Source organism: Nannospalax galili, unplaced genomic scaffold (assembly GCF_000622305.1).
Source record: "Nannospalax galili isolate Female #2095 unplaced genomic scaffold, S.galili_v1.0 scaffold385, whole genome shotgun sequence".
Lineage (NCBI taxonomy): Eukaryota > Metazoa > Chordata > Mammalia > Rodentia > Spalacidae > Nannospalax > Nannospalax galili.
Window position 1 is genome coordinate 1525504 of NW_008354956.1, and position 25820 is coordinate 1551323.

Genomic DNA, 25820 nt, shown 5'->3' on the forward strand with positions numbered 1-25820 from the left:
ATGGGGGCGTTTCTGGGTGAGGTGTGGTGTGGTGGGGACTCTGTTGGGGTGATGGGCTAGAAGGGGGGTAATGCCCAAGGTTATCACAGAGAGACCACGAGTGAACGTGTGTGACCTCTGGTTGTGTGTCTGTCATGTGTTGAGTGTTAGGCATGGACTGTGTTCAGTGCTAAGTGTTAGTGACCGTGAGATTCTGGAACTGTGGTCAGCTTTGTGTTTGTGGCTGATGTGAGTGTGGCTGTGCATGTGGCAGGGAATGGACTCTCTTGTGTGATTAAATTTGAGTGTTATATAGCTGTGGGGTAGTGTGTGGAATCGGGTCAATGGTATGTGGTTGCTGCTGACTCTGGTCATGTGTCCCTGGGATGGGGCTTTGTGTGTGTGTGTGTGTGTGGTCTTTGTACCTGCTGTAGACCAGCAGTGTTGTGCACTGGGAAGGTCACCTGCAGAGATGGGGAGAGCATCTGGGTGAGGTGTGGTGGGGACTCTGTTGGGGTGACGGGATGGAAGGGGGTCGTGCCTGAGGTTATCACTGTGCCAGCTGTGCACTTGTACATATGGGACTCTGAGCGTGGGGCTCTTCTGAGTGCGGGTGACAGAAGAGTGATTGATGGCTGAGCTGTGCCTGGCCGTCCTGGTGGCTCTGGATGTGGGTGTCTGGCCATGGTATTTGGAAACCTGGTCTCCGGCATCAGGTTCAGCTAGGTCAAAGATTTTACCATGAGGTGGGAGTAGGAGGTGGAGAAATGGCATTACTAGGGGAAGTAGTTGTAGTTGTCAGCATGGTCTTTCTGAACTTGTGTGGTGGACTTTTTTTTTCCTTTTGAGGCATGAGCCTGTCTGATACACATAGGGAGAGAAACTGATTCTTGTGTGTCTTTGTGTGGTACTGTTATTATTTATTTTTTATTTTAGACAAGTTCTCACTATATAGCCCTGACTGGACTGGAACTTCATATGTAATCCAGGCTAGCCTCAATCCCATAGCGATCCACCTGCTTCTGCCTCCTGAGTGCTGGGACTAAAGTTGTACACCACCACACCAGTTTAACTGGTAGATCTTACTTCTAAGAGAATATATCTGTGTGTTAGGTTGCGTTTCGAGGAAAGGTAAAGTGTGAAGATGTGGTTTGTGTCCAAAGACAGCCTGGAGTGCTGGCAGTTTACCTTAATCTCAACACCTGAGAGGTGGAGACAGGAGGATTGCTTTTAGTATGAGGCCAGGCTGAGATACATAGTAAGGTCCAAACCTACATGAACCCCTGTATTAAAAAGAAAAGAGGGACTGGAGAGCCGGGCGTGGTGGTGCACGCCTGTAGTCCCAGCATTTGAGAGGCAGAGGCAGGTGGATCTCTGTGAGTTCAAGGCCAGCCTGGTCTACATAGTGAGTTCCAGGACAGTTGGGGCTACAGGGAGACCCTGCTTCAAAAAGACCAAAAAAATAAGAAAAGGAGGGACTGGAGAGCTGGCTCAGTGGTTAAGAGCACTGGCTGCTCTTGTGAAGACCTGGATTCAGTTCCTAGCACCCACATGGCAGCAAACAACCATCCATAACTCCAGTTCCAGGGGATCCAACACACTCTCTGACCTCCATAGACATTGCACCCATGACACGGGTGCACTTATATATGTGCAGGCATAACACTGGAACTTCATACACATAAAATAAAAATAATAAAATATTTTTATAGAGGCTGGAGAGATGGTTCAGTGGTTAAAGCATTGGCTGTTCTTGCAGAAGACCCGAGTTTGAACCCCAGCACCCACATAGCAGCTAACAACCATCTGTAACTCCAGTTCCAGGGGATCCAACACTCTCTTCTGGTCTCCTGGGGCACTGCTGATATGGGTACACTTACATAAAATTAAAAAAATTTCTAGCTGGGTGTGGTGGGGCACACCTTTAATCCCAGCACTTGGGAGGCAGAGGCAGTCAGATCTCTGTGAGTTGGAGGCAGCCTGGTCTACATAGTGAGTAGCCAGCTAGGGCTACAGGAAGACCCAGCCTCAAAAAAATCCCTCCAAAATAAATAAAATAAATTTTAAAATTAAAAAGAAAAATAAGCCGGGCGTGGTGGCGCATGCCTTTAATCCCAGCATTTGGGAGGCCGAGGTAGGCGGATCTCTGTAAGTTCAAGGCCAGCCTGGTCTACATAGTGAGTTCCAGGACAGCTGGGGCTACAGGAAGACTCTGTCTCAAAAAGACCAAAAAAAAAAAAAAAAAAAGAAAAAGAAAAGAAAAATGAAGTCCTGTGCTACATGCCTGTAATACCAGCACTTGGAGGTAGAGGCACCAGGATCAGGAGTTCAAGGTTATCCTCAGTTACATAGAGAGTTGAGGCTAGCCTAGACTGCAGGAGACTCTGTAAAAACAAATATGTAAAACAAAACAATGAAATGTACTGGGGGTCTCAGGCAGTCAACCTTTCCTTTAGCTTATTATGTAGCCAAGGATGACTGAATCCCTTGACCCTCCTGCCTCTCAAGAGCAGGGATCTCAGATGTGTACCACCACACCTATCATGCAACCTCCCCCAGCCCTGTTTGGTACTAGGCCTGGAACCCAGGGCCTTGGGATGCCAGGCAAGTGCTCTACCAATGAGCTATGTCCCTAGCACCCAACTTTTCTTTTCGAAGCAGAGTTTATAGTCCAGGCTTGCCTGGACCTCATGATTCTCCTCCCTCAGTGTGCGCTACCACACCCAGCTGTGAGCTGTGGGGTTTGTTTTTAGTTTTGTGGATTTTGGGAGGGGGGGCTTTCGTGTTTTGTATTGGTTTGGTTTTTGTTTTGTTTGAGACAGGGTCTCCCTGTAGCCCTAGCTAGCCTGAACTCACTATTTAGACCAAGCTGGCCTCAATCTCACAGAGATCCACCTGCCTCTGCCTCTGGAGTGCTGGGATTAAAGGCCTGTGCCACCAACACCTGAACTTTTATTTTTTTTAAGATTTATTTGTATGACTTTTTTTTTTTTCGGTCTTTTTGAGACAGGGTCTCCCTGTAGTCCCTGCTGGCTTGGAACTCACTATGTAGACCAGGCTGGCCCTTGAACTCACAGAGATCCACCTGCCTCTGCCTCCCTCCTTGAATTCACAGAGATCCACCTGCCTCTGCCTCCCTCCTTGAACTCACAGAGATCCTCCTGCCTCTGGCGCCACCTCATTTGCCTACAAGTGCATCATAATGTATCGCAGCATTGGATCCCCTGGAACTGGAGTTAAGGACAGTTATTAGCTGCCATGTGGGAGCTAGGAACTGAACCTGGGTCCTCTGCAAGAGCAGCCAGTGCGCTTAACTGCTGAGCTCTCTCTCCAGCCCTGTTCCCTGTGTTTTTAAAAGTACAGTGTTTTGTGTTTCTATGATGAGAACACTAACTACTTTGTATTTCTTCTTCTATTTTGTTATTGTTTCTTTTACTATGTTGTATTTCTAAGGAGGGAATACGTGTATGCGTGTTTGTTAAGAGAGGGTGTGGGTGCATGTGGAAGAAGGGAGTGTGTAGAGAGTGTGTCATATTCATTAGAGAATTTGTGTGGGTCATTTTTTCATTAAGAAAGGCTGGGGCTGGAGAGATGGTTCAGTGGTTAAGAGCACCGATTGCTCTTACAAGAGGACCTGGGTTCGGTTCCTAGCACCCACATGGCGGCTAACAACCACCCACAACTCCACTTCCAGGGATCCAAGGCCCTATTCTGTCCTCCATGGGCATTACACATATGTGGTGCATTTACATGCGGCTGGGGATGTTGTCAGTGGGTAGAGAGCTCACCTAGCATAGTCAACTTGAGAGTGCATAGCATGTCCAAGACCCTGCATCCTGAAGACCAGTTCATCCCCAGCACTGCATAACTGTAGTGTTGCATGCTGTAATCACACAGGAAAGATCATAAATTCAAAGTCATCATCAACTCTATACAGAGAGTTTGAGACCAGCCTGGGCTACATGGGACCCAATGTCAAACAAACAGATTGTCTACCTTTAATCTCAGCACTCGGGAGGCAGAGGCAGAGGCAGAGGCAGACAGACATCTGTGAGTTTGAGGCCAGCCTGGTCTACATAATGAGTTCCAGGCCAGCCAGGGTTATATAGTGAGACCCTGTCTCAAAAATTTAAAAAATTAAGGATGGGCATAGTGGCACACACCTTTAGTCCCAGCACTGGGGAGGCAGAAGCAGGCGGATCTCTGTGAGTTGGAGGCAGCCTGATCTACATAGTGAGTTCCAGGCCAGTTGGGGGTACAGAGAAACCTCATCTTGAAAACAGATTAGTTAAAATTTTAAAAATAAAAGCAAGAGGGAGAAAATGTTTGTGTTTGTGTTTGTGTGTGTGTGTGTGTGTGTGTGTGTGTGTGTGTTATTTCTAAGTAGTGTGTGTCTTCCAGGATTACCCTCAAAACATCTGACCTGGGGGCTGGAGAGATGGCTCAGTTCCTTGCACCCACATGGCAGCTAACAATCATCCTTAACTCCAGTTCGGGGGATCCAATGCTGTCTTCTGACCTCTGAGACACTGCATGACATGGGTGCACTTACACACATGCAGGCAGTGTACACTCATACACATAAAATAAAAATAATAAACGAAATAATTAAAAATACATCTGACCTGGTTACCCATATATAATGACATAAAATCCCACAAAACCCCATGTGTGGGATCCCACCCCTTACCAGACTTTAGGTGCTTAAGTGTCCCATGGCCAGTGCCATCCATGAACCACACCTGTCACATGTGTGTCCCAAAAAGCTGTGTGCTGGCTGTGGTCGGTGGAGCCCCTGGTCCTTAAGGTCTTGTCATAAGAGCGGAGTAGCCAATGTGGGGCCCCCTTTTTGATTCCCCCAACCTCCAGGCCACTGGCTCTGCTACTCTACCTCCAGCACCCCATCCCTCAGCCGATCCTCCAGCTCCACCCCCCCCCCCCAGTGGCCAGACTGGTTTCCGACAAAACACCCTAAGAATGAGCTCACCAGGAGCCTGCCGCCTCCACACGCCCCGCCCCCCACTCCCGGCAGAGGCGGGGCCTCGGGTCCCAGGGCTCTTGGCTGACAGGGAGCTCAGAGCTGGGGTGTCTGGGGACCTTGGGGTGGGGAGGGCTAACCAGGTGAGCTGAGTACAGCAGGAGGTGGGGGTATGGGCAGCGCAGGAACCAGCTGTTGGCTCTTTTGGCTAATTACACACAGAAATTTGGAGTTGTTCTCAGGGCTCTACTCTGAGTTACAGAACATAGGTAGATTAGAAGGTTCCTGGATGAAGGCCTGCTGGGATGGAGAGGGCCAGGATGGGTAGACAGCGGGATGACTGGATGGAGGGAGGTTTTGGGTCTGCCTGGGCTAGCCAGTGACTCTCATCTCCACTACCCCCTCTTCCCCCGCCAGGAACAACCATGTCTGTGCAGGTGGCAGCGCCTGGAAGCACGGGGCTGGGCCCGGAGCGCCTCAACCCTGAGGAGCTGGTGAGGCAGACTCGGCAGGTGGTCCAGGGGCTGGAGGCCCTCCGGGCTGAGCACCACAGTCTGGCTGGGCACCTGGCCAAGGCCTTGGCTGGTCAGGGCCCTGTGGCTGCCGTTGAGTTGCTGGAAGAGAAGCAACAAGCGGTGAACCATTCGCTGGAGGCCATCGAGCTGGGATTGGGCGAAGCCCAGGTATGTGGCATCGGGTTAGGGGCTTGATCTAGGATGGAGGAGAGCCAGGGATGAGGACTGTGTATGTGGGGGGCTCAGGCCTGGTTGGGGAGGCCAAGGGATTAGGGGACTGCATATATAGAGGAGGAAGTCCAGGGGAGAAGGAGGTCGGGAGGAGCCAGGCTTGGAGGGAGGGCCTACAAGCCAGAGGTGGGGTCCCTAGGAAGCATTAGGGGAAGATTTTATGTGTGATAGATGTGTGATTTTTATTGTGGTGCTGTGGATAGAACCCAGGGCCTGGCTCATTCTAGGCAAACAATATCCTGTTGAGCCACACCCTCACTGGGGGACTCCAGGTAAGTGCTGTACCACTGAGTCATGCCCCCATCCCCTCATTGCGGGATTCTGGGCAGGTGCTCTACCACTGAGCCACACCCCAGCCCCTCACTGGGGGATTCTAGGCAGGTGCTCTACCACTGAGCCACACCCCAAGCCTTTCACTGGGGGATTCTAAGCAGGTGTTGGGTGACACAGGTGGACTATGAATTAACCCTAAGTGTAATTTGGGTGAAATCAGGGATTTCTGGAGAAAACAGCATCACCAGAGCCACACTGTGGGGTGTTTCCAGAATCTAGGAATGTCTGGCCTACTATAAAGCCAGGCTGGGTCTGGGGCTATCTGCTGGGTGTGAAACAGCTTCTCCTTTGTGGCTCCCAATGCCACAGGTGCTGCTGGCTCTGTCTGCCCATGTGGGTGTGTTGGAGGCTGAGAAGCAGAGGCTACGGGCGCAGGCACGGAGGCTGGCCCAGGAGAACACATGGCTTCGTGAGGAGCTGGAGGAGACGCAGAGGCGCCTGCGGGCCAGTGAGGAGGCTGTGGCCCAGCTGGAAGAGGAGAAGAGCCACCTCCAGTTCCTGGGGCAGCTACGACAATATGACCCACCTGAGGAGAACCAGGTAACGGACAGGGTGAGCTGGGGGTGCCCAGTCCTCATTGAACGTTTGGAGTAACCCCTCAACTACACATGGAATCCCCAAATTCCCACACCCACCAGAACACTGCAAGATTCCCCCTAGCTGCTCCCTAAAGCCCCCAACCCTCGGGGACCCTCGGGAGACCCCTTAGACCTCTGATCCTTTGACAAATGCTAAGATAGAACTGGTGTAGTGATGCACCTGTAATCTCAGTCCTGGGGAGGCTGAGGCAGGAGGGTGCTGTGAGTTCAAGGTTAGCACACAGCCCTGAGGTAGATACCTCAGGGACCGCAGCCTCTGAAACAAGCCCCTTTCCTCAAGACTCCCCACTTTCCTGTTTTCCCACAGCGGCCTGAATCCCCACCTCGGAGGGACAGCCTGGTGTCCCTGTTTCCCAGTGAGGAGGAGGAGAGGAAAGGTGAGTATGGGGAGCCCAGGCACGATGTGGGAAGCACAGCTACAAGGCTGGGGGTGGGAGCTTTGGCCTGAGGGACTCCCAGGCTTCTGACCAGGACATTGGAGGTCAGGGTTGGGTCAAGAGGAGGAAGCAGGTGGCCCTCATAAGGCAGGCCAACTGTGACCTAGGCAGGCATCCATATTCACATCCCACAGGGCCAGTGATGGGTAGGTTTGTGTCCCCAAGCCAGGACACATCCCACCAGCCAGTTAGATGCCTGTGATCCCTGATGTCAGCGCAGGGCCCCCATGCAATGAGGTAGCTGTGGGGTGCAGGTTGAGCCCCACAGTGAGTCCACATTGCCTCCCCCAGGTCCTGAGGCAGCTGGAGCTGCTGCAGCTCAGCAGGGCGGCTATGAGATACCAGCCCGCCTTCGGACCCTGCACAACCTGGTGATCCAGTACGCAGGCCAGGGCCGCTACGAGGTGGCTGTGCCTCTGTGTCGTCAGGCCCTGGAGGACCTGGAGCGAAGCTCAGGCCACTGCCACCCTGATGTGGCCACCATGCTTAACATCCTGGCACTGGTATACAGGTGAGGGCTGAGGCAGATGGGAAGGGCAGGGACCCTGGGAGGGGGCGATGGGAGGACACTCTGGGGCAGGAGCCAGCATGAAAAGGGACAAGAAGGAAAAACCCAGAGTCATAAGCCACATGGGCACCAGGGCGGGCAAGAGACTTGGGTAGCGGATGCTTGACACGGATTTGACAGTGTGGGGACCCAGTGCCAGAGGCCTGGAGGGTGTGGGGAAACTCCAGAGGGACCCGTGGAAGGGGCCACCCATTTCTGGCTCAGGCCAGCCAGTGGCCCCAGCTTGATGGAGCCCTGGTCCCTGTTCCCTGCAGAGACCAAAACAAGTACAAGGAGGCCACAGAGCTTCTTCACGACGCCCTGCAGATCCGGGAGCAGACGCTGGGCCCTGAACACCCTGCCGTGAGTGGTCATCCAGAGAGGGAGGGAGGACTTGGGGGGCTGGACCCACCTGTCTCCTCTGCCAACCGTCCCCCTGCAGGTGGCGGCCACCCTCAACAACCTGGCTGTTCTGTACGGGAAGCGTGGGCGTTTCCGGGAGGCAGAGCCCCTTTGCCAGCGTGCCCTGGAGATCCGGGAAAAGGTGCTCTACCCATCCCTCTTGCCCTGTGTGACTGGTACCTATACCATGCCATGCTTCCTCCCTGTAAGCCCTGGTACCTTGCATTAGCTAGCAGGCCCCACCCTGGTTTAAGACTTAAACCAGTCCATCCCAGGACCTACCATCATGATCTAATTTGAGCTTACAATTCATCTTGACTCTGACCTTTTGACCCCTCACATGCCCCTAAGCAGATTTGTTGGACCTTGTACCTCATGACTGCTGATCTCACTAACCCCTGGCTCCCGAATGTAACTTCCATTTTGTTTCTGTTCCCAACCTGTGACCCTGGTATGACAAGGTGCATGATGTAGACTACCCCAGGTGACTGATGGCTTATGCACCCCAACCCCAGGTTCTGGGTGCAGACCACCCCGACGTGGCCAAGCAGCTCAACAACCTAGCCCTGCTCTGCCAGAACCAGGGCAAGTTTGAGGATGTGGAGCGGCATTATGCACGGGCCCTGAGTATCTATGAGGCCCTGGGGGGGCCACACGACCCCAACGTGGCCAAGACCAAGAACAACCTGGTGAGGCAGGGGTGGGTCCTGTCGCCCCCAGGGGGTCTTTCAGCACAGAAAAGCAGAAGCCACAGCAAACAGCCTGCTCTGGGTCAGGCCTTTATTGTGGGCACACCCCTCCAATAGCACTTGACCCTTGAGGTAGGAGCTGCTGTCACCCCATTTTGTACATGAGGAGACTGAGGCACAGAGGTGTGTCGGTGGAGCAGGAGCTCAGCGGCAGGAACCTGAATACTGTGTCTATCCCAGATAGGAAGTGGGGCTGTTGGGGCTGCCGTGGTAAGCTGGGACAGGATGCCGATGGGTGGGTCTGAGAAGTTCTGAGACAGGCCAGGATCCACAGGCCCGCCCTCCCTGCAGGCCTCAGCCTACCTGAAACAGAACAAGTACCAGCAGGCAGAAGAGCTGTACAGAGAGATCCTCAGCAAGGAAGCCCTGCCCGCCCCACTTGGTGAGCCCCACTCCTGTCCCCTCTCCTGCCCTCTCCCCTCACAACTCCTATAACCCTGGTGTCTCCTCTTCCACCAGGAGCCCCCAATGCAGGCACAGTGGGTGACGCAGAACAGCAGGTAAGGAGGCCTGGCCTCAGGTCCCCATAGGGACTGGTGGGTCTGGGTGGTCTTGGGGACCCACCCATCCCTGTCCCCCTCCCCAGGTCCTGCGTCGCAGCAGCTCCTTCACTAAGCTCCGAGAGTCCATCCGGCGGGGAAGTGAGAAGCTTGTCTCCCGCCTCCGAGGCAACAGCATGGCAGGGGCCGCTGGGTGAGTGCTGGGTGAAGTCACCAGTCCAGAACCTTACATGGCTCCCATGTCCTCTGTGCCTACTGGAACCCAGGGCCCAAGTGTCCTTCTGGATTCACTCAGTTCTTTCTTGGCCTCCTTTAAAGGATGAAGAGAACCATGTCACTCAATATGCTGAATGTGGATAGTCCAAGAGCTGCCAGGACGCAGGTGAGGTGCTGATGATGAAGCACAGGGGTGCTGGTAACAGGCTCAGCAGGACAGGAAAGGTGGTGGAGGTGATGGAGAGGGCCACAAGAGCCTCAATGTCACCTGGAGAATGGCAATCTATCCACAGCTCTCCACACGGCACCTGAGCGAGGCCCCTCGGACCCTCAGCGCCAGCACCCAGGACCTGAGACCACGCTAGGGTGGACTGGCCATGGTGGCCGCAGCTTCTCAGGGAGGGACAGTCAGGTGGATTATCATGTGCCCTGCCTGAGGGGCACCTGTGGATTGGACTCCCTGCAATTAAAAGGCTGTAGATTGGCATTGGGTATCTGCCTGAGGGGCCTCTGGGAGTCCCAGCATCTCCGGGAGGCCACTAGGGCCACCCCATGGTTCTATGTTCAGAGCTGCTGTGCAATCTGCTCAATCCGATGCAGCGTCTCCTCTGACTGCAGCTGCTCCAGGCTGAGCAGTGACAGGCCCAGCTGATCCTCCTGCAGGGGACAGAGGGAGGGAGGTTGACATGTCCACGTAATCCAGAGTATGTGTCCCTGAGAACAGAACATGGGCCAGCAGGGTCCTCTGTCTGCATCCCCTGGGCAGCCCACTCTTTCCCTTCCTGGACCTGGGATATAGGTCCCTGAAGGCACTATGAACAGGGTGCAGGGCTGGACTCACCCGGTGGAAGGGCTGCGCCATCTGCCGCAGGAAGTACTTGGCCACCTGCACGCCCTCATCCACAGTCAGGTTGAGGTTGGCGTCGGTCAGGTGCTCCTGGATCCAGCGAGGCAGCTTTCCACGTTTGTCAGCCCGGGCAAACCGCTTCAAGGGAAGGAGAGAACATCAGGCCCCAGGTCAGAGCCCAGGCTGCCCACTGTCCCTGTGACCCACCACTGAGGAAAAGGAAGGGGGATCATTTTGGCTGGGGTGCCCAGAAGCCCTGAGCCCGCACCTTGTCAGCAAAGACCATGAGGCCGTAGTCTGTCTTGCCCCTGATGGCACGACCCACGCACTGGGCAGCATGGCGCATGGCATCAAAGGTGAGGAAGTCATTCTCTCGGATCTGGAACTGGTCCCGGAGGTACTCTAGCCGGGCCTGGAGGGGATGAGTCCCAGATAGGGAACCAGCCTCTTCTGTAAGCCAAAGCCCCCACTCCCCCATACTGCTCAGCTCACCTTGAGGATCCGGCTCTGGGTGTAGACGTAGGGGACGCCAAACATGATCACAGCCCGCCCATAGTGGTGCACTGGGGGCAGGACAGCAGGACTTACAGTGCATCCTGGGGTTATACTGGTAAGTGGGTAGAAACCCTCTGTGTGCCCAGGCCATGGGAAGGGGAGAGCCAGTCTACTCACCAAAGTCGATCCCCTCTGACACTTTGCCCCGGGCCACTGAGAGGAGGATGGCGCCACGGCCATTCTCACAGGCCTGGGGAGGGGAGATTGAGGCAGCGGCTGTCACTCTTCAGCCCTCTCCCGCTGGCTCACCTGTTGATGTTTCCCAGCCTGCACCAGGCACCCACCTCCTGGTACTTCTCCAGGGCCACACTGGTCTCAGCCCCATCCTGGGTCTCAATGAAGAGTAGCTTGTTTCTCTGGATGTTTTCAAGGATGCCCTGCAGTGGATGTGGCGGTCAGGACAGAGGACAGGTACAAGGCAAGCATTCCTGGTTCAGCCCAGTGCTGCTATGAGCTCCAGCTGTCCAGCCTCTGGCTGTCCAACAGAGCAGGCACATGGCTTAAGGTGGCCAATCAATGCACCCCCATCCCAGCCAGTGACTCATGGAAAGGCTGATCATAATTCAGGCAGGGCCAACCAGAGGTGGTCCTGAGAATTCAATCCTGACATTGTGATAGGGACGGTGAGGGGCTGAGGCAAGGACAGGCAGCCCATGGGGACAGACCAGGGTTCAGTGCAGCTCTGGGGTAGGGAAGTATGGGATGTCTAGGAAAAAAAGAACTTTGGCTGGGTGTGGTGGTACATGAATTTAGTCCTAGCACTAGGGAAGCAGAGGCAGGTGGATCTCTTGAGTTCAAGGCCAACCTGGTCTACTTAAGGGGTTCCAGGCCAGCTTGGGGGTACAGGGAGACCCTGACTCTCACACTGCACATGAGATCAACCTGAAGTGCCTCAGATACTGATGGTGCCACTAAAACTACAGAGCTTCCAGAAAGAAGACTATTTTTATGTCCACCAAGCAGGCAAACATTTTCCCTAGTACGAGGGATTGAGGGCCTATGGATGCTAGTCAAGTGTTGTACCACTGAGCCACACCCCAGCCCCTCACTGGGGGATTCCAGGCAGGTGCTCCACCACTGAGCCACACCCCCAGCCCATTCTTTCTCCCTCTACCCTGCCAGTCAGCGGGCACTGTGGTGAACTTCCACAATGCCCCACAGCCTCATCCATACACTTCTCCGGCTCCTGGAAGACTCTTATTTCTGGGAGTCCTGGTCCAACTTAACTCTGCAGACCCTGAAGTTCCCAGGCCTGCTTGCTGGGGTCTCCATACCAAACCCTGTGTACTGGGGGAGTCAATCTTGTGGTAACCCAAGAACAGTATGGCACAGGGAGCCCCAAAGGCAGGTGTGGTCAGCTCTGGGGCAGGGGCATGTGCTGCTGGTTCTGTACATTGTCCATTTGTCCATGTCATGTGCCCCCACAGGATGGCATACAGAGCTGAGGGCTCATCGGCCACTGTGGCCCGGCATACCTGCTCATACCAGGAGGCCACGGTGCTCTCCATGTACTGGTAGCTGGTGAAGAAGGCCACGATGCCAAAAGGCAGGTGTGGTCAGCTCTGGGGCAGGGGCATGTGCTGCTGGTTCTGTACATTGTCCATGTCATGTGCCCCCACAGGATGGCATACAGAGCTGAGGGCTCATCGGCCACTGTGGCCCGGCATACCTGCTCATACCAGGAGGCCACGGTGCTCTCCATGTACTGGTAGCTGGTGAAGAAGGCCACGATGCCATCGGGGACCACAGCGGACATCTCCAGCAGGAGGTTGCCATAGTTGCGGATCACAGCTGTGGGGTTCAGAGGTTGGACTCTCCTGGCCCAGGACCTGCTCCCTGTCTTGATCTTGGGGTTCCCAGGAGCCCCACTGAAGTGATCTACACAAATCCCTCATTTGTCCTCCCATGGCCACATAATGGACCGTGGCCATATAAAGGGCATCTAGCAGGGGCTCTTCCAGGCAACACTTGGGGGCTGGAGTAGTGCCCCAAGGTCACTGTGCTCCACCCTGTGGCAGCACACAGACTCCCAGAGAGAGAAGACCCAGGGCAGATCCCATTCTGCAGTAGCACACCAAGGGCAGTAAGGGACCTCAACTAAACTACTGAGAGCCTGGGGCCCTGTCCTCACCCACTGGAAAACCCACCCAAGCCAAGCCCACAGGCAGCTCACCAATATCTTCCCGGGTCTCGAATTTGGAGCTGATGGCCACCTGGTCATTGCCACGGCCAATGATCTGGTAGAAAAAGTCAGGATGAGGTGGTGCTGACTGCCTCCACGTTCAGTCAAAGCTCCCGTTTTTCAGTGTTTAAGGTAGCCCAAGCTGGCCTTGAACTCACTACATAGCCAAGGATGATCCTGAACTCATCTCCTTGTCGCTAGCTCCCTAGTGCTGGAATTACAGGCATGAATAACCACACCTGGTTTATGCATTGCTGAGGCCTTGTGCATGCTAGGCAAGCACTCTATTGAATTCATCCCCAGCCCTGAAAAGCTTTTTATAGACACAGTGGCATTAGATGAACTCTTAGCTATCTTGTTATCTGCACTGCCAGAGCAAATCACCCCAGCTCAGAGATGGCGAGCCACCTGCCTAAGGTCACACAGCAGATGAACAGCAGAGGAGAAACTGAGCCAGGCTGTATGCGGCTATGCAGCAGCTATACTCAGGCCAGTCCAAACAGAGTCAGAACACTGCTCACCCCCACAGCAAGCACCCCATGGCAGCCCTCCACAGGCTACCACACAGTGGGTGGTTGGAAAGTTAAGAAAACCCACACACTGTTTAAAGCAAGTTTATGATTTTGTGTTGGGCAACATTCCCATAGTTCTGAGCTGCACGTAGCCTGCAGAGGCCAGTACACATCAACCTGGACCCTAGCTTCAAAGAGACTGAGGACCTGGGTCCCACACCAACATTACAGGGAGGGGCCTGCAGCAGAAGAGGCTGCCCAGCAAAGTCACACTGACCAAGGTGGTGTCCAGGTGCCCACCAGCTCAGACCTGGGCTGTATCTGGTGAGTTTGAGTGCCCCCACAGCCTAGTGCCTGGAAGGGCATCCTCACACTGCAGCTTGGGCCCGCCAGGCCCGAGTGTAAGCTGGAGGCAAGCACCTGCCCCAACCTCACTCACTCACCATAGGACAGAGGCAGACTCGGGCCAGCGTCATGGTGAAGGTTGCCATGGTGACAGGATGGAAGTCGAGGATCTTGGGGTAGATGTCCAGTGGGGATAGTGTCTGCAGCGGGGACAGCAAGAGGTCTCAGCAGGACTGGAGAGGGACCAGACACCCTGTGGAGGGCAGGGCAGAGTCCTCACCCCAGAAGTGATGATGACTGACTGGAAGCGCTCAAACACGGGCTTGATGGCCAGGGAGGCGTCCATACAGCTGCAGGACAACAGTAGTGAGGGAGAGGCAGGGGCAGCGACCAGGTCTGTCCCACCCACACAGGGTAGCACCTCACCTGAAGTGTAGGATGGGGTTGGTGATGGTCGGGGTTCTGTCATCAAAGGGTTCAATGATGATAGTGAAGCCTGGGGGGAGGGGCAAGGCTGCTGATCACGTGATTTGTTGCTTTGCTTCACCTTGATCCCCGCAACAGACTGCAAACACCTGCAGGCTGTCCCCTTCTCTGCATGCCTGTGCTCTGCAAATGTTCCCGTGCAGAAGCAGAGCCTGATCACCACAGCCAAGATCCCTCCCAGCCTTCTCCTGGGCAGTTCTGCTCCCCAAACCCCACTGCATGTCATCACTCCTGCAGGCCATCTGGCCCTGCCCACCCCTGTTCCTGCCAGAGCAGCTAGGGAAAGACTGGGGCATCCCAAGTAGGCTCCTGTTCACATACTCCTCCCATGACCCAGAAATTTCCATGGGACCCCCAGGGCCACCCTTGCTGGTATCCTGTGTGACCTCCACTCCCCAGGGACTCTGAGCTTTCGTCCCCTGCCTGGTTGGTCTTTGGAGGTTGCATTCCAGAGCCCCCTGGGAGGCTGGTGCTGCTGCTCCTGGCAACACAACCATGTTTCCTAGTATCACTTTCTGAAATTACTGTGTCTGCTCCTGGGTTTCCCCTCTAGACCACGACTTACAGACGGTCCGGGATGAGGTCTTAGTTCCCACTGCTTCCACATCGCTAGCCCTGGCCTGTTTGTTGACTGAGTAAACGAATACATTTCATGGATTCTGTTTCACTTGACAAAAGCTATCAAATCCTACTTGTCCAGTCCTGAGCTGGGGACGCAGTGGTGACCAATACATCCTCTGCCCTGCCCACAATGGCTCCCAGTACACTAGGAGCCAGGTATCTCCAGAGAGCAACGATCAGAGAGGGTGGCTGAGACAGGAGCCCTGAGGAGGGTCCAGGCTAGCACAGGGTCAGGGGGCTTCCCGAGGGCTAAAGAACTCAGGCAGGTAGCTGGGGGACAAGAACGAGGAAGGCTGCTCCCAGCAAGCCAGTGTGACATGCTGGTAGGTGGGGCCAGATGAGGGCCAGAAACAGAAGGAAGCAGGCAGCCCTGAGGTGGGGCTGACAGAGGGAGGCCATCCTCCTGCCCAGGCTGGCCCAGCTGCAGGATGCTGGCTAGCTGACCTGGTTTCCTGGACACTCTAGTAATCCCTGGGGATCAGCTTGAGCCCTTTCAGCTTAAAGCTGGGAAAATGGAGGGGGAACCCTCAACAAGAACCTCAAGAGCCTCCAGAATGTTCTTCTCCTGCAAGCTAGGACTCTGTGCAGTAGCCTTCACCGCTGTGCACGAGGTCCTCACACCAGCCAATGCGCTCCATGCCCTGGCCTCTTCCTCCTGCAGTTCTCCAGGCCACCCCTTCTCTGATCCCATGGTGCCTGGCCACCTCTTCAGTCCCAGCCAGACTTATCTCTATAGCACCAGTTTCACCAAGTACATCCTTGTTCAGAACCTGCCATGGCTCCCAGTGTTGTCAGTTACAGAATGCTCCTCACCCTGCTCAGCATGTGAACCACTGCATACCCTGATCGTCCCCAGAGAGCACCTCTGAAAACACGAATCTCAGCATGACACTAACTCACTCTGGAACCATGTGTGCCCCCCGCCCCAGTGCCCTCAGGAGTTGAAAATTCCAGGGCCTTGCCTGCTAACACTCCACCAGACTCAGCTGGGACCCTGAGTCCTGCTGTCTGAAGCCCAGCAGAGGTGACAAAGGGGAGCTTACCTTTGGCGTAGGTGCTGACAAGGGTGGCGAAGTTAGCAAGGAGGGTAAGTGGGGAGAAGTCGGCCAGGTCGGTGATCTCCAAGGTATGCAGGAGGGAGCGCAGGCGCTCAGCACAGAACCTGGTGCAGGCATTGGTGGGGGGAGAGGGAGACAGCAATCTGACAGCAGCCCCTGTCCGTAGTCAGGCTTGTCCACTGTTGGAGCTCACATGTTTCTGCAGGCATCTGGTCATTCCACTAGGCCAGCAGGGAGGCCTGGTCAGAATGGCCAGTGTCCTGACACTCTTCAAAGGCATACAGAGCAACCACCCAAGATGGCACACAGAGCATGGTCAGGTCACACAGGCATGCTCATGAGCAAGCTCTTATCAAGACAAGACTTACAACAGGAAGCCAGTCACTCTGCTCTGACCTGGTGACACAGTCATATGGATGACTACCACACTGGCCCCTCAGCTAGTGTCATGGTCCCCCATGCTCAAATCAGGACAGCTACACACACTTTCAGCAGCACGGATGACATGCTACCTATGCCCACGCACACAGAGAGGCACCAGGTGGGCCTGCAGCTCACCCTTGAGGACAACCCCAGAGCAGGACAGCCTGACCAAGGAGCTAGGGTCAAGTCTCCTGAGGGCAGCCCTGTCTGTCTCAGTCACCACTGTGTCCCTAGCACACTGCAGGCACCTGGGGAATGTGGGTAATGGCCGAGTCCTGTTAGGGGACAGGCAGACTAACACCAAGGGCTGCCCTCTCCCTTGGGAACGATGGTGGGGTGTGTGCTTCAGCACCCTACAGGCCTGGCTTCAAAGTCTCTCCCCTACACAGTCAAAGGTCTGTGACTCTGGGAAGGCTTCCCTTCTGGTGTTCACATCTGCACATGGAGATGCAGCTGAGGTAGAGAACGAGCTGGGCCCGTCATCACTGCTCAGGACTGAGTAGGCCCTTCACTGCCTCCCCCTCACCCGCCCACAAAACTGACAGGAGGCTGGGAGATGGCTCAGCAGCTAAGGCATTCCCACAAGTATCAGGACCAAAGCTCTGCTCCTGAGCACTTAAGGAAACGGGTGGGCATGATGTCCTGTAATCCCAGCATATGGGAGGAGGGCACAGGGTACCCCTAAAACAAGCTAGTCAAGGGGCATCAGTGAGCTCTGAGTTCCAGCGAGCAACTGTCTCAATAATACAGGGCGGTGAGCAGATAAGGAGCCACAAGAGGTTACCTCAGGCCTCCACAGACTAATACACACATTAAGTGCATGTACCCACAGTACAGGGCACACCACACACACCACACACACACGCCAAGGAGAGCTGTTCATGTATTTGCCTGTAACCCTTCGGGAGGGCCTGGGGTGTGGCTCAGTGGTAGAGAGCTTCTGGGTTCTAATTTTAGCAGCACGGGCTGGAGCGATGGCTCAGGGGTTAGTGCATGTACCGCTTCTGCAGAGAACCTGGGATGGATTTCCAGCACCCATGTCAGGCGGCTCACCATCATCTGTCATCCCAGCTCCAGGGAATCTGACACCCTTTTGGTCTCTGCAGGCACCCCCACATGCATACACACACAAACACGCAAGTGTTTTTTTAAACAGCAACACACAGAAACCCTAAGAAGCGAGAATGGCGATGCCCCCAGGTCACACTGGACAGAGTCAGAGGACACAACAGACTGCCCAAAACAGTAAAGGCCAAATAGAGTACCTCCTCCAGACCGGAGCCACACTCCAGAAGGCTGACTCCTGAATGTGCTGAGGCTGCAGGTGGCAAAGCTACCTTAGGCTGCAGTGAGGGCAGTGCTAGGCAGTGAGAGGCACTGGATGCAGCAGACACACATGTGGGGTTGCAGAGCATGTCCTCCTAACTCCCAGGTCCAACTGGCCTCAGCGCCCATCCAGGGCCTCAACCCAGGCCCATCCAGCTGATTCTCCACTGTCCCCTCCCCTGCACATGTGGCCCCAGGGAGCCCCAGACCCCACAGTCCTATGGGATCCCCAATCTGAGTCATCTTATGTCACTGGCCCTCCACTAAGATCTTGTAGACTGGGCTTGCGGACTGACCACTGCGGGCTGTACCTGAGGGGCTTGCGCTGGATGCACACACGCTGGGCCAGGCCGCTCAGGAAGGCAGGTGGACTCTCCTGCACCACATGCTGCACACGCAGCCGCCACTTGACATACTCCAGCAGCCGTCGCAGGAAGCCCAGGAAGTGCTCGGCTGTGCGGATGGAGCCTGGTACCGCCTCTGCAGGGAGACCAGAATCAGCTGGTACAGGAGGGACATGGAGGGGGGCAGCAAATAGACAGGTGAGAGGCAGGATGGCAGCTCACCCTTCAGCACCTCATCTGGCAGCACAGGGTTGGCCAGGTGGGCATCCGTCTCCCGAGCAGCGCTGGCCTCCCGCAGCCCCTCCACCAGGCGCCGGTATTCATCCCGAAGCCGCTGCTCATCTGTCTCCTTGATCCTGTTGGTGACACAAGAAAGGGCTGGAATGGGGCCAGTGTCCAGGGACCAATGAGGCAGACACAGGAGACAGGGAACAGAGTGGGCACCACAGCCTCTGGTGCATCCTGCACCTGAGCACTGTCTTCTGCAGGGTATCAAGGTTGCCCTGACAACGGTCCAGGATCCTCCGGGTGAGGTTGACACTCATGGAATCGATGCAGACATTGTCTAGAGAGGAAAGGGGAGGGAGCTGGAATCAGCCAGGCTCAAGGGATGGTGATCAGAGAAGTGGCCATCACCTGCACCCTGGCTCCCTCCTCACCGATGTTGTGGGCTTCATCAAAGACCACGACAGCCTTGCGGGCCAGCTCCTTGGACACCAGATCTGCGATCTTGGGGTCCAGGAGGTAGTGGTAGCTATAGACCACCACATTGGCATGCAGAATCTGGGCAGAAGGAGAGCAGATCTGTCACTCCCGGCTCTGCTGCCCTCACTGCCAGGCCACAAGGACACAGCAGATGGATGGAGACATAGACAGGCAACCCACGTAAGGCACAGACAGAGGTAAGGGAGAGACCGTGAGACAGCCTGGGCACTGACTAATAAGGAGATGCAGCGGGGAGACAGTCAAGCACACAGAAGGCCGACAGGGCTCATGTCTATAATCCCAAGAGTTGGAAAGCTGAGGCGGGAGAATTACCACAAGTTTCTGGCCAGCCTGGGCTACAAAGTGAGATCCTGCCTCTAAAAGAAACAAAATAAAACATAAAAGCCCCAGCCTCCTCACCGAATAGCGGGCCAGGAAGTAAGGGCACCAGCCCTGCCGCTGCCCCAGGGCTTTTAAATCATCCAGGTTATAGATGCCTGAGGGGAGAGGCACCTGGCGTCCATGGGCATCAAATTCCTGGGGCAAGGCGAAGAGGATGGCAGGATCAGTAAGAGCAGCTGCTGCCCTGTGTGTCTCCGCCCTCCCCAGCCCAGGTCCCTTCCTGGCACCTCATAAAAGCGGCAGTGGGGCAGACTGGCATCCTGCTGGTACTGTGCCCGTATATAGGAGGCCGTGAGGCTGTGGCACTTCCCATCGACGTCCTTCCCAAAGCGCAGGGGTGTTACCTGGGGGTATAGGGGGCACCTTAGGACCCACAAGGACTATGATACACACCAGCTCCTCCAACCTGGACCTCCATGCTCTAAGCTGCCTTGTATGGCAGGCCGGCTGTGGTTTACAGAAAACCGAACCTTCCAGCTGTTTCATTCTTAGTTAAGAAAAACAATCTATCACTGACCTGGGCATGATGGCACACACCTGTAATCCCAGTTGCTGAAGAAGTTAAGGCAGGAGGACTGCATGTTCAAGACCAACCTGGGCAACTCAGTGAGACCCCATCTCAAAATAAAATGGAAGAAAAGGATGGAGTTGTAGCTCAGTGGTAGAGTGCCTGCCTAGCATAGTCAAGGCCCCGGGTGCTGTTCATATTAGAGAAGCTAATAAATACTTAAAAACCATATTAAATGACTTGAGGGAGCTGGAGATATGGTTCCACAGGGGTTCAGCGGTTAAGAGCACTGGCTGCTCTTGTAGAGGACCTGGGTTGGATTCCCAACAAACATCTGGTAGCTAACAACTATGTGTAACTCCAGGGGATCTGACACCCTCTTCTGTCCTCCACAGGCACCAGATACGCACATGTACACTTACAGACATGCAAACACTCATATACATAAAAATAAATAAACCTAAAAAAAAAAGAAAAAACAAAAAGCAACTTGAAGCTGAACATGGTGGTTCATGCCTTTAGTCCCAGCACTACAGCAGAAGCAGAGGCAGGAGGATCTGAGATCAAGGTCAGCCTGGTCTATATGGAAAGTTTCAGGCCAGCTGGGGCTACAGGGAGACCCTGTCTCAAAAAACAATACAAAGAACAAAAGAAACCCCGAAAAACTCAGAAGACCAAATAAACAAAAACTCTAGGGGGGCTCGAGAGATGGCTCAGCAGTTAAAAGCATCATACTGCATTTTAAGAGGACCTGATTTTCATTTCCAGCACCCACATTAGGCAGCTCACAATCACCTGTAACTGCAGCTCAAGGGGATCCAATGCCCTCTTCTGGCTTCACATGCACAAACACACATTCATACTCACCATTAATATAAACTCTTTTTAAAAAAATATACTTTATTCATTATTTTTATTTTATGTGTATGAGTGTATTGCCTGCATGTATGTGAGTGCACCTGTGTCCTGCAAAGGGTGCTGGGAATTGAACCCGGGTCCTCACAAGAGCAATCAGTGCTCTTAACCGCTGAGCCATCTCTCCAGCCCCTAATATAAAATCTTTTTTTTTTTTTTTTTTTGGTCTTTTTGAGACAGGGTCTCCCTGTAGCTCCAGCTGCCCTGGAACTCACTATGTAGACCAGGCTGGCCTTGAACTCACAGAGATCCGTCTGCCTCTGCCTCCCAGTTGCTGGGATTAAAGGTGTGCGCCACCACACCCGGCTTTATAAAATCTTTTAAGAAAGCAAAACCACTACCTCCTGGACCCACAAGATCCCCTATTTCACGTTGAATATCCCTTCTCTGAATACAGAGCAAGTAGCATTTTGGTTTCAGACGTGTGGATTCTGGGACATCTGCACATACATAACAAATACTCAGGATAGGATCTAAGGCTGACATGAAGTTAATGACATTTTATAGATATAAAAATATCCAATACTTGCAGCACACTATCATTTGACTTTAACCTATCCCATGAGGTCAAATCTGGAGTTTTCCTCATGTGCTGCCTGCCATATGGGCTTTCAAGGACTCCTTCAAATGCAAGGTGTGTGTCACTATGCCTGGCAATTTTCTGGTTTTTGAGACAGGGTCTCCCTGTAGCCCCTGCTGGGAGGGGTCAGCCTACCTCTGCCTCCTGAGTATAGGGATTAAAGGCAGTCTCACTATGTAGACCAAGCTGGCTCCCAATTCACAAGAGATCCACCTGTCCTCTGCTTCCCAAGTATTGGGGTTAAAGGTGTGCACTACCACACCTGGCTCAATTTTTTTTTTTTTTTCAGTCACTGTCTCACTCATGAACCTGATGAGGAAGGCACTTGGTTATCCCAATTTACAGAAAGGAAAACTGAGGCCCTTACAGTAGAAATCACCTGTCCAAAAGTACACTATTAAATTCAAGTCAGGAAACAACAGCGGTTTTTTTTAGCCTTTCCTGGGCTGGAGGAAGGCTCCTTGAAGAAGGTGTAAACCTGGGCAAGGAAGGATGAGTCAAAACCTGACAACCCAGAAGGGAATTCTATGCACGGCCCCACAACCAGCTGAGAGCTTTATTGTGGGGATGTGGGGCTTGCATCGGTGGGGAGTTTTCTTAGATGCAGGGTGAGGGCCAGGCTCACCTCAGGATGGATACACAGGTTCTTGCGGGAGCTCAAGGCCAGCCCTAGAAATGGCAGCTGCTCGCCCTCCTGCTTCTCGTAGAAGCTGAGAAGCTTGCGAAGCTCTTCAATGACCTGCAGTCCATAGGAGAAGCTTCAGGAGATGGATAGTCCCTGCCAGTCAGGCTCCACCCCTTCTCAGCTTCCCACCCCTGCAAGACTAGTGAGAAAGTCACTAGGGCACCCCCTCAACCCAGGCCAGGGTCAGAGCACTATTTCGTATCCCCTGCCCACCTTCTCAATCTCTGGCACAGTCCTGGAGCAGTAGATGAGTTTGGTAACCTCCAGCGGATACGCCTGTGGATGACAGATGGTCTAAGCCCAGTCCAGCCCTTCCTGCTTTCCACTCTGCAAGCTCAGAGGTTACTTACCCGCTGGTAAGCCATGATGAGGGCCAGCAGCGACACTGTCTTCCCAGTGCCCGAGGGCATCTCCAGGACTCCATGACCCTGCGGCAGGGGGTGGGGGGGGTGTCACAGAAAAGACAAGACACACGCTCTCAGAACCTTAGGGACATAAACTCTGGGGACCTCCCTGACAGACCACCACCTAGGACAGCAAGACAACACAACAGGTAAATGTCAGGGCCCCGGGGAGCAGTGGCTTTTATCTCCATTTCTCTTTTCTTAAAAGACTTTTTTTTTTTTTTTTTTTTTTTTGGTCTTTTTGAGACAGGGTCTCCCTGTAGCCCCAGCTGTCCTGGAGCTCACTACGTAGACCAGGCTGGCCTTGAACTCACAGAGATCTGCCTGCCTCTGCCTCCCGAGTGCTGGGATTAAAGGCATGTGCCACCATGCACAACTAGTTGGTTTTTTTTGAGACATGGTCTTGCTACGCAGCCCAGGCTAGCCTCTAAACTCCCAGTAATGCTCCTTCCCGCCTCGGCCTCCCCAGTGCTGGCATTGCAAGCTTGCACCACCCCTCCCGGCTCCCCACCCAGGCTGCAGCCAGCAGATCCGGGGGCGTCTTGCAGCTGGGAAGCCCCGTCCTGCATCCAGTGTCCAGGTCCGACACCCACCTTGGCGTCCAGCGTGCGCTTGAGCTCCAGCATGTAGGAGAACTGCTCCGGGTAGATGTAGTCGTAGGGGAAGTAGACCAGCAGTCCGTCCACGTTGAGCCTGGAGGCGGCGGCACCGTTGGCACCCGGAACCCGCCGCCCGCTCCGGCCTCCGGGCCCCCCGAAGCCCCTCCGAGTCCTCCGCCTCCGTCCCGCCCCCGCAGCCACCCTAGGCCAACCCCGTAGCCTCCCCGCGCCGCGCCCGCGCCCCAGGGACGCCCGCGGGTCGCCCCATCTTTCAGCTCCGCGGCCTGCCGCCCACCCCAGCCCCCTCTCTCACTTCATGGCGGCGGCCTCGGCTACCAGAGCGGTCCACTCGCATGGCTCATGAATATTTAATAAGGAGGCGCCCGCCGAGGGCTCCGCCCCCAGGGAGCGGCTCCACCTTCCTCGCGATGTCATTGGCTGAGCCCGCCCGTCACTCCGCTAGGGCGGAGCCAATCGGCAGACCGCGCGCGCGCACGGAGACGCAAAGCCGGCCTCCTGAGAGAGGCGGTTCTGAAGGCTTCGCAGCGGATCACCGAGGAGTCAGAACAGAACGTGGAAGAGATCCGAGAGAATCGATCCAATTCATTGAGTCTTTTAAGATTTTTCCGGGATGGCCCACTAGTGAACTTAAGATTTTCCAGGTTGTCCCACTAGTAAACAGTCTAAGGGACAGTAACTGAGAGCTGGGGTCCTTTTAGGAGTCCATGTGCTACCAATGGTTTACCTGCACCAGAAGAGCATGAATTTATAAAATATTTATTTAGGGCCGGGCGTGGTGGCTCACGCCTTTAGTCCCAGCACTCAGAGACAGAGGCAGGCGGATCTCTGAGAGATGGAGGCTAGCCTGATCTACATAGCTAGTTCCAGACCAGCTGGGGCTACAGGGAGGCCCTGTCTCAACAACAACATACATATATATATATGGATCTAGAGCAAGAAGCAATTTATAAACAGCTCCTCCCATTTATTGAGCATCTTCTGTAGCCAGACCATACCACATGTTTTAAATTTTTATTTATTTTTAATCATGTGTGTGTGGGAACGCTCGCGCACGTTAATACTGGAGCCCATGGAGGCCAGAGGTCTTTGATTCTGTGGAGCTGTAATTACGGGTGATTGTTATCTGCCTGATGTAGGCTCTGGGACTCAAACTCAGGTCTTCTGGAAGAGCAATACATGCACTTACCTACTGAGCCGCCTCTCCAGTCCCATGGTTTTTAATTAGTTAATTAATTTTGGGTGTTTTGTTTGTTTTCAGATATAGGGTCTCCTGCACCCCAGGCTGACCACTAACTCACTCTAGCAGAGGATGACCTTGAACTTCTGAAACACAAAGGTAAATAAAAACCTCAGTGCCTGTCCTCAAGGAATGATACTAAATGACCAATTAATATATGATTATAAGCTGTGGTGATTCCAGCACTCAGGGGGCAGAGGCAGGCAGATCTCTGTGAGTTCAGGGCCAACCTAGTCTATATAGTGAATTTCAGGCCAACCAAGGTACAGAGTGAGACCTTGTCTCAAGAAAAAAAATTAATTAAATTAAAATTTAAAAATAGATAATATATGTACATACAGTTATATGTTGGGTGTGGTGGCACAAATCTGTAAATCTAGCACTCAGGACAGAAGCAGGAGGATCTCTGCAAGTTCTAGTCCTGCCTAATCTACTTAGGGAGTTCCAAGTCAGCCAGGACTACAGAGTGGGACTGTGACTCATTAATTATTTAATTAAACAGCAGGCGTGGTGGTTCATATCTGTAATCTAAGGATTTAGGAGAGTGAGGCAGGAAGTTTGCTAATTGGAGACTTATCTGAACTATAGAGTGAGACCCTGTCTCAAAAAAATCAAACAAACAAAAATAAATAAAATAGAGGGGCTGGAGAGATGGCTCAGTGATTAAGAGCACTGACTGCTCTTGCAGAAGATCTAGATTGGGTTCCCAGCCACCACATGATGGCTAATAACCATGTGTAACTCCAGTTCCAGGGGACCCAACACCCTCTTCTGATCTCTGAAGCCATTACACAACACAGGTACATCTACATACAGGCAGGCAATACACTCATACACATAAAAATAATAAAGTTGGGCATGGTGGCACATGCCTTTAATCTCAGCACTCAGGAGGCAGAGGTGGGCAGATTTCTGTGAGAGCAAGGCCAGCCTGGTCTCCATAGTGAGTTCTAGGCCAACTGTGGCTACAGAGAGCCCTCTGTCTCAAAAAAAAAAAATTAAAAATTAGAATTAAAAGTTAAAAAGTCCAAAAATCACCTAAACAAAAACAATATATATAATAAAGAAAGCTGTGATGTCTAAGTGTTTTAGAACACTTTCTGGTCTTCCAAAGGGCAGCCTCCACCCATATCAGGCAGCTTACAATAGCATGTAACTCCAGTTCCAGGGGATCTGATGACCTCTTCTGGACTCCAAGGATACCTGCATTCCTGTGTGTGTGCACACACACAACAACATATAGACACATAATTAGAAAGTAATTTTGAACTTTTTTTTTTTGGTCTTTTTGAGACAGGGTCTCCCTGTAGACCCAGCTGTCCTGGAACTCACTATGGAGACCAGGCTGGCCTTGAACTCACAGACATCAGCCTACCTCTGCCTCCCAAGGGCTGGGATAAAAGGCTTGTGCCATCATGCCTGGCTTCAGCCCCCCCTTTCTTTAAAAAAAAATTAGTGCCAGGAGTGGTGGCGCAAGCCTTTCATCCCAGCACTTAGGAGGCAGAGGCAGGCAGATCTCTGTGAGTTCGAGATCAGTCTGGTCTTCATAGTGAGTTCCAGGCCAGTTGTAGCTACAGGG

At 53.7% G+C, this 25820-nt stretch overlaps 2 protein-coding genes across 2 annotated transcripts; one reads left to right on the top strand and one right to left on the bottom strand.

The window, feature by feature from the left end:
- Positions 1–5027: 5027 nt before the first annotated feature.
- Positions 5028–9908, top strand: Klc3 (kinesin light chain 3). Its single transcript, XM_008852031.3, has 13 exons — positions 5028–5100; positions 5375–5640; positions 6346–6576; positions 6943–7012; positions 7364–7583; positions 7895–7982; positions 8062–8163; positions 8537–8710; positions 9062–9152; positions 9230–9270; positions 9357–9463; positions 9589–9652; positions 9780–9908. The coding sequence occupies exons 2-13, from the start codon at positions 5383–5385 to the stop codon at positions 9849–9851; spliced, it is 1518 nt and encodes a 505-aa protein (XP_008850253.1). The 5' UTR covers positions 5028–5100; positions 5375–5382; the 3' UTR covers positions 9852–9908.
- Ercc2 (ERCC excision repair 2, TFIIH core complex helicase subunit) lies at positions 8771–23342 on the bottom strand. Its single transcript, XM_008852030.3, has 23 exons — positions 23297–23342; positions 22978–23077; positions 22331–22408; positions 22194–22256; positions 21921–22034; positions 19520–19636; positions 19311–19427; positions 18845–18968; positions 18654–18750; positions 18408–18541; positions 18153–18321; positions 16078–16196; positions 14354–14423; positions 14208–14277; positions 14026–14127; positions 13062–13125; positions 12558–12679; positions 11173–11265; positions 11006–11078; positions 10826–10896; positions 10602–10745; positions 10328–10471; positions 8771–10143 (listed from the first exon to the last, which is right to left on the bottom strand). The coding sequence occupies exons 1-23, from the start codon at positions 23299–23301 to the stop codon at positions 10051–10053; spliced, it is 2283 nt and encodes a 760-aa protein (XP_008850252.1). The 5' UTR covers positions 23302–23342; the 3' UTR covers positions 8771–10050.
- Positions 23343–25820: the final 2478 nt, after the last annotated feature.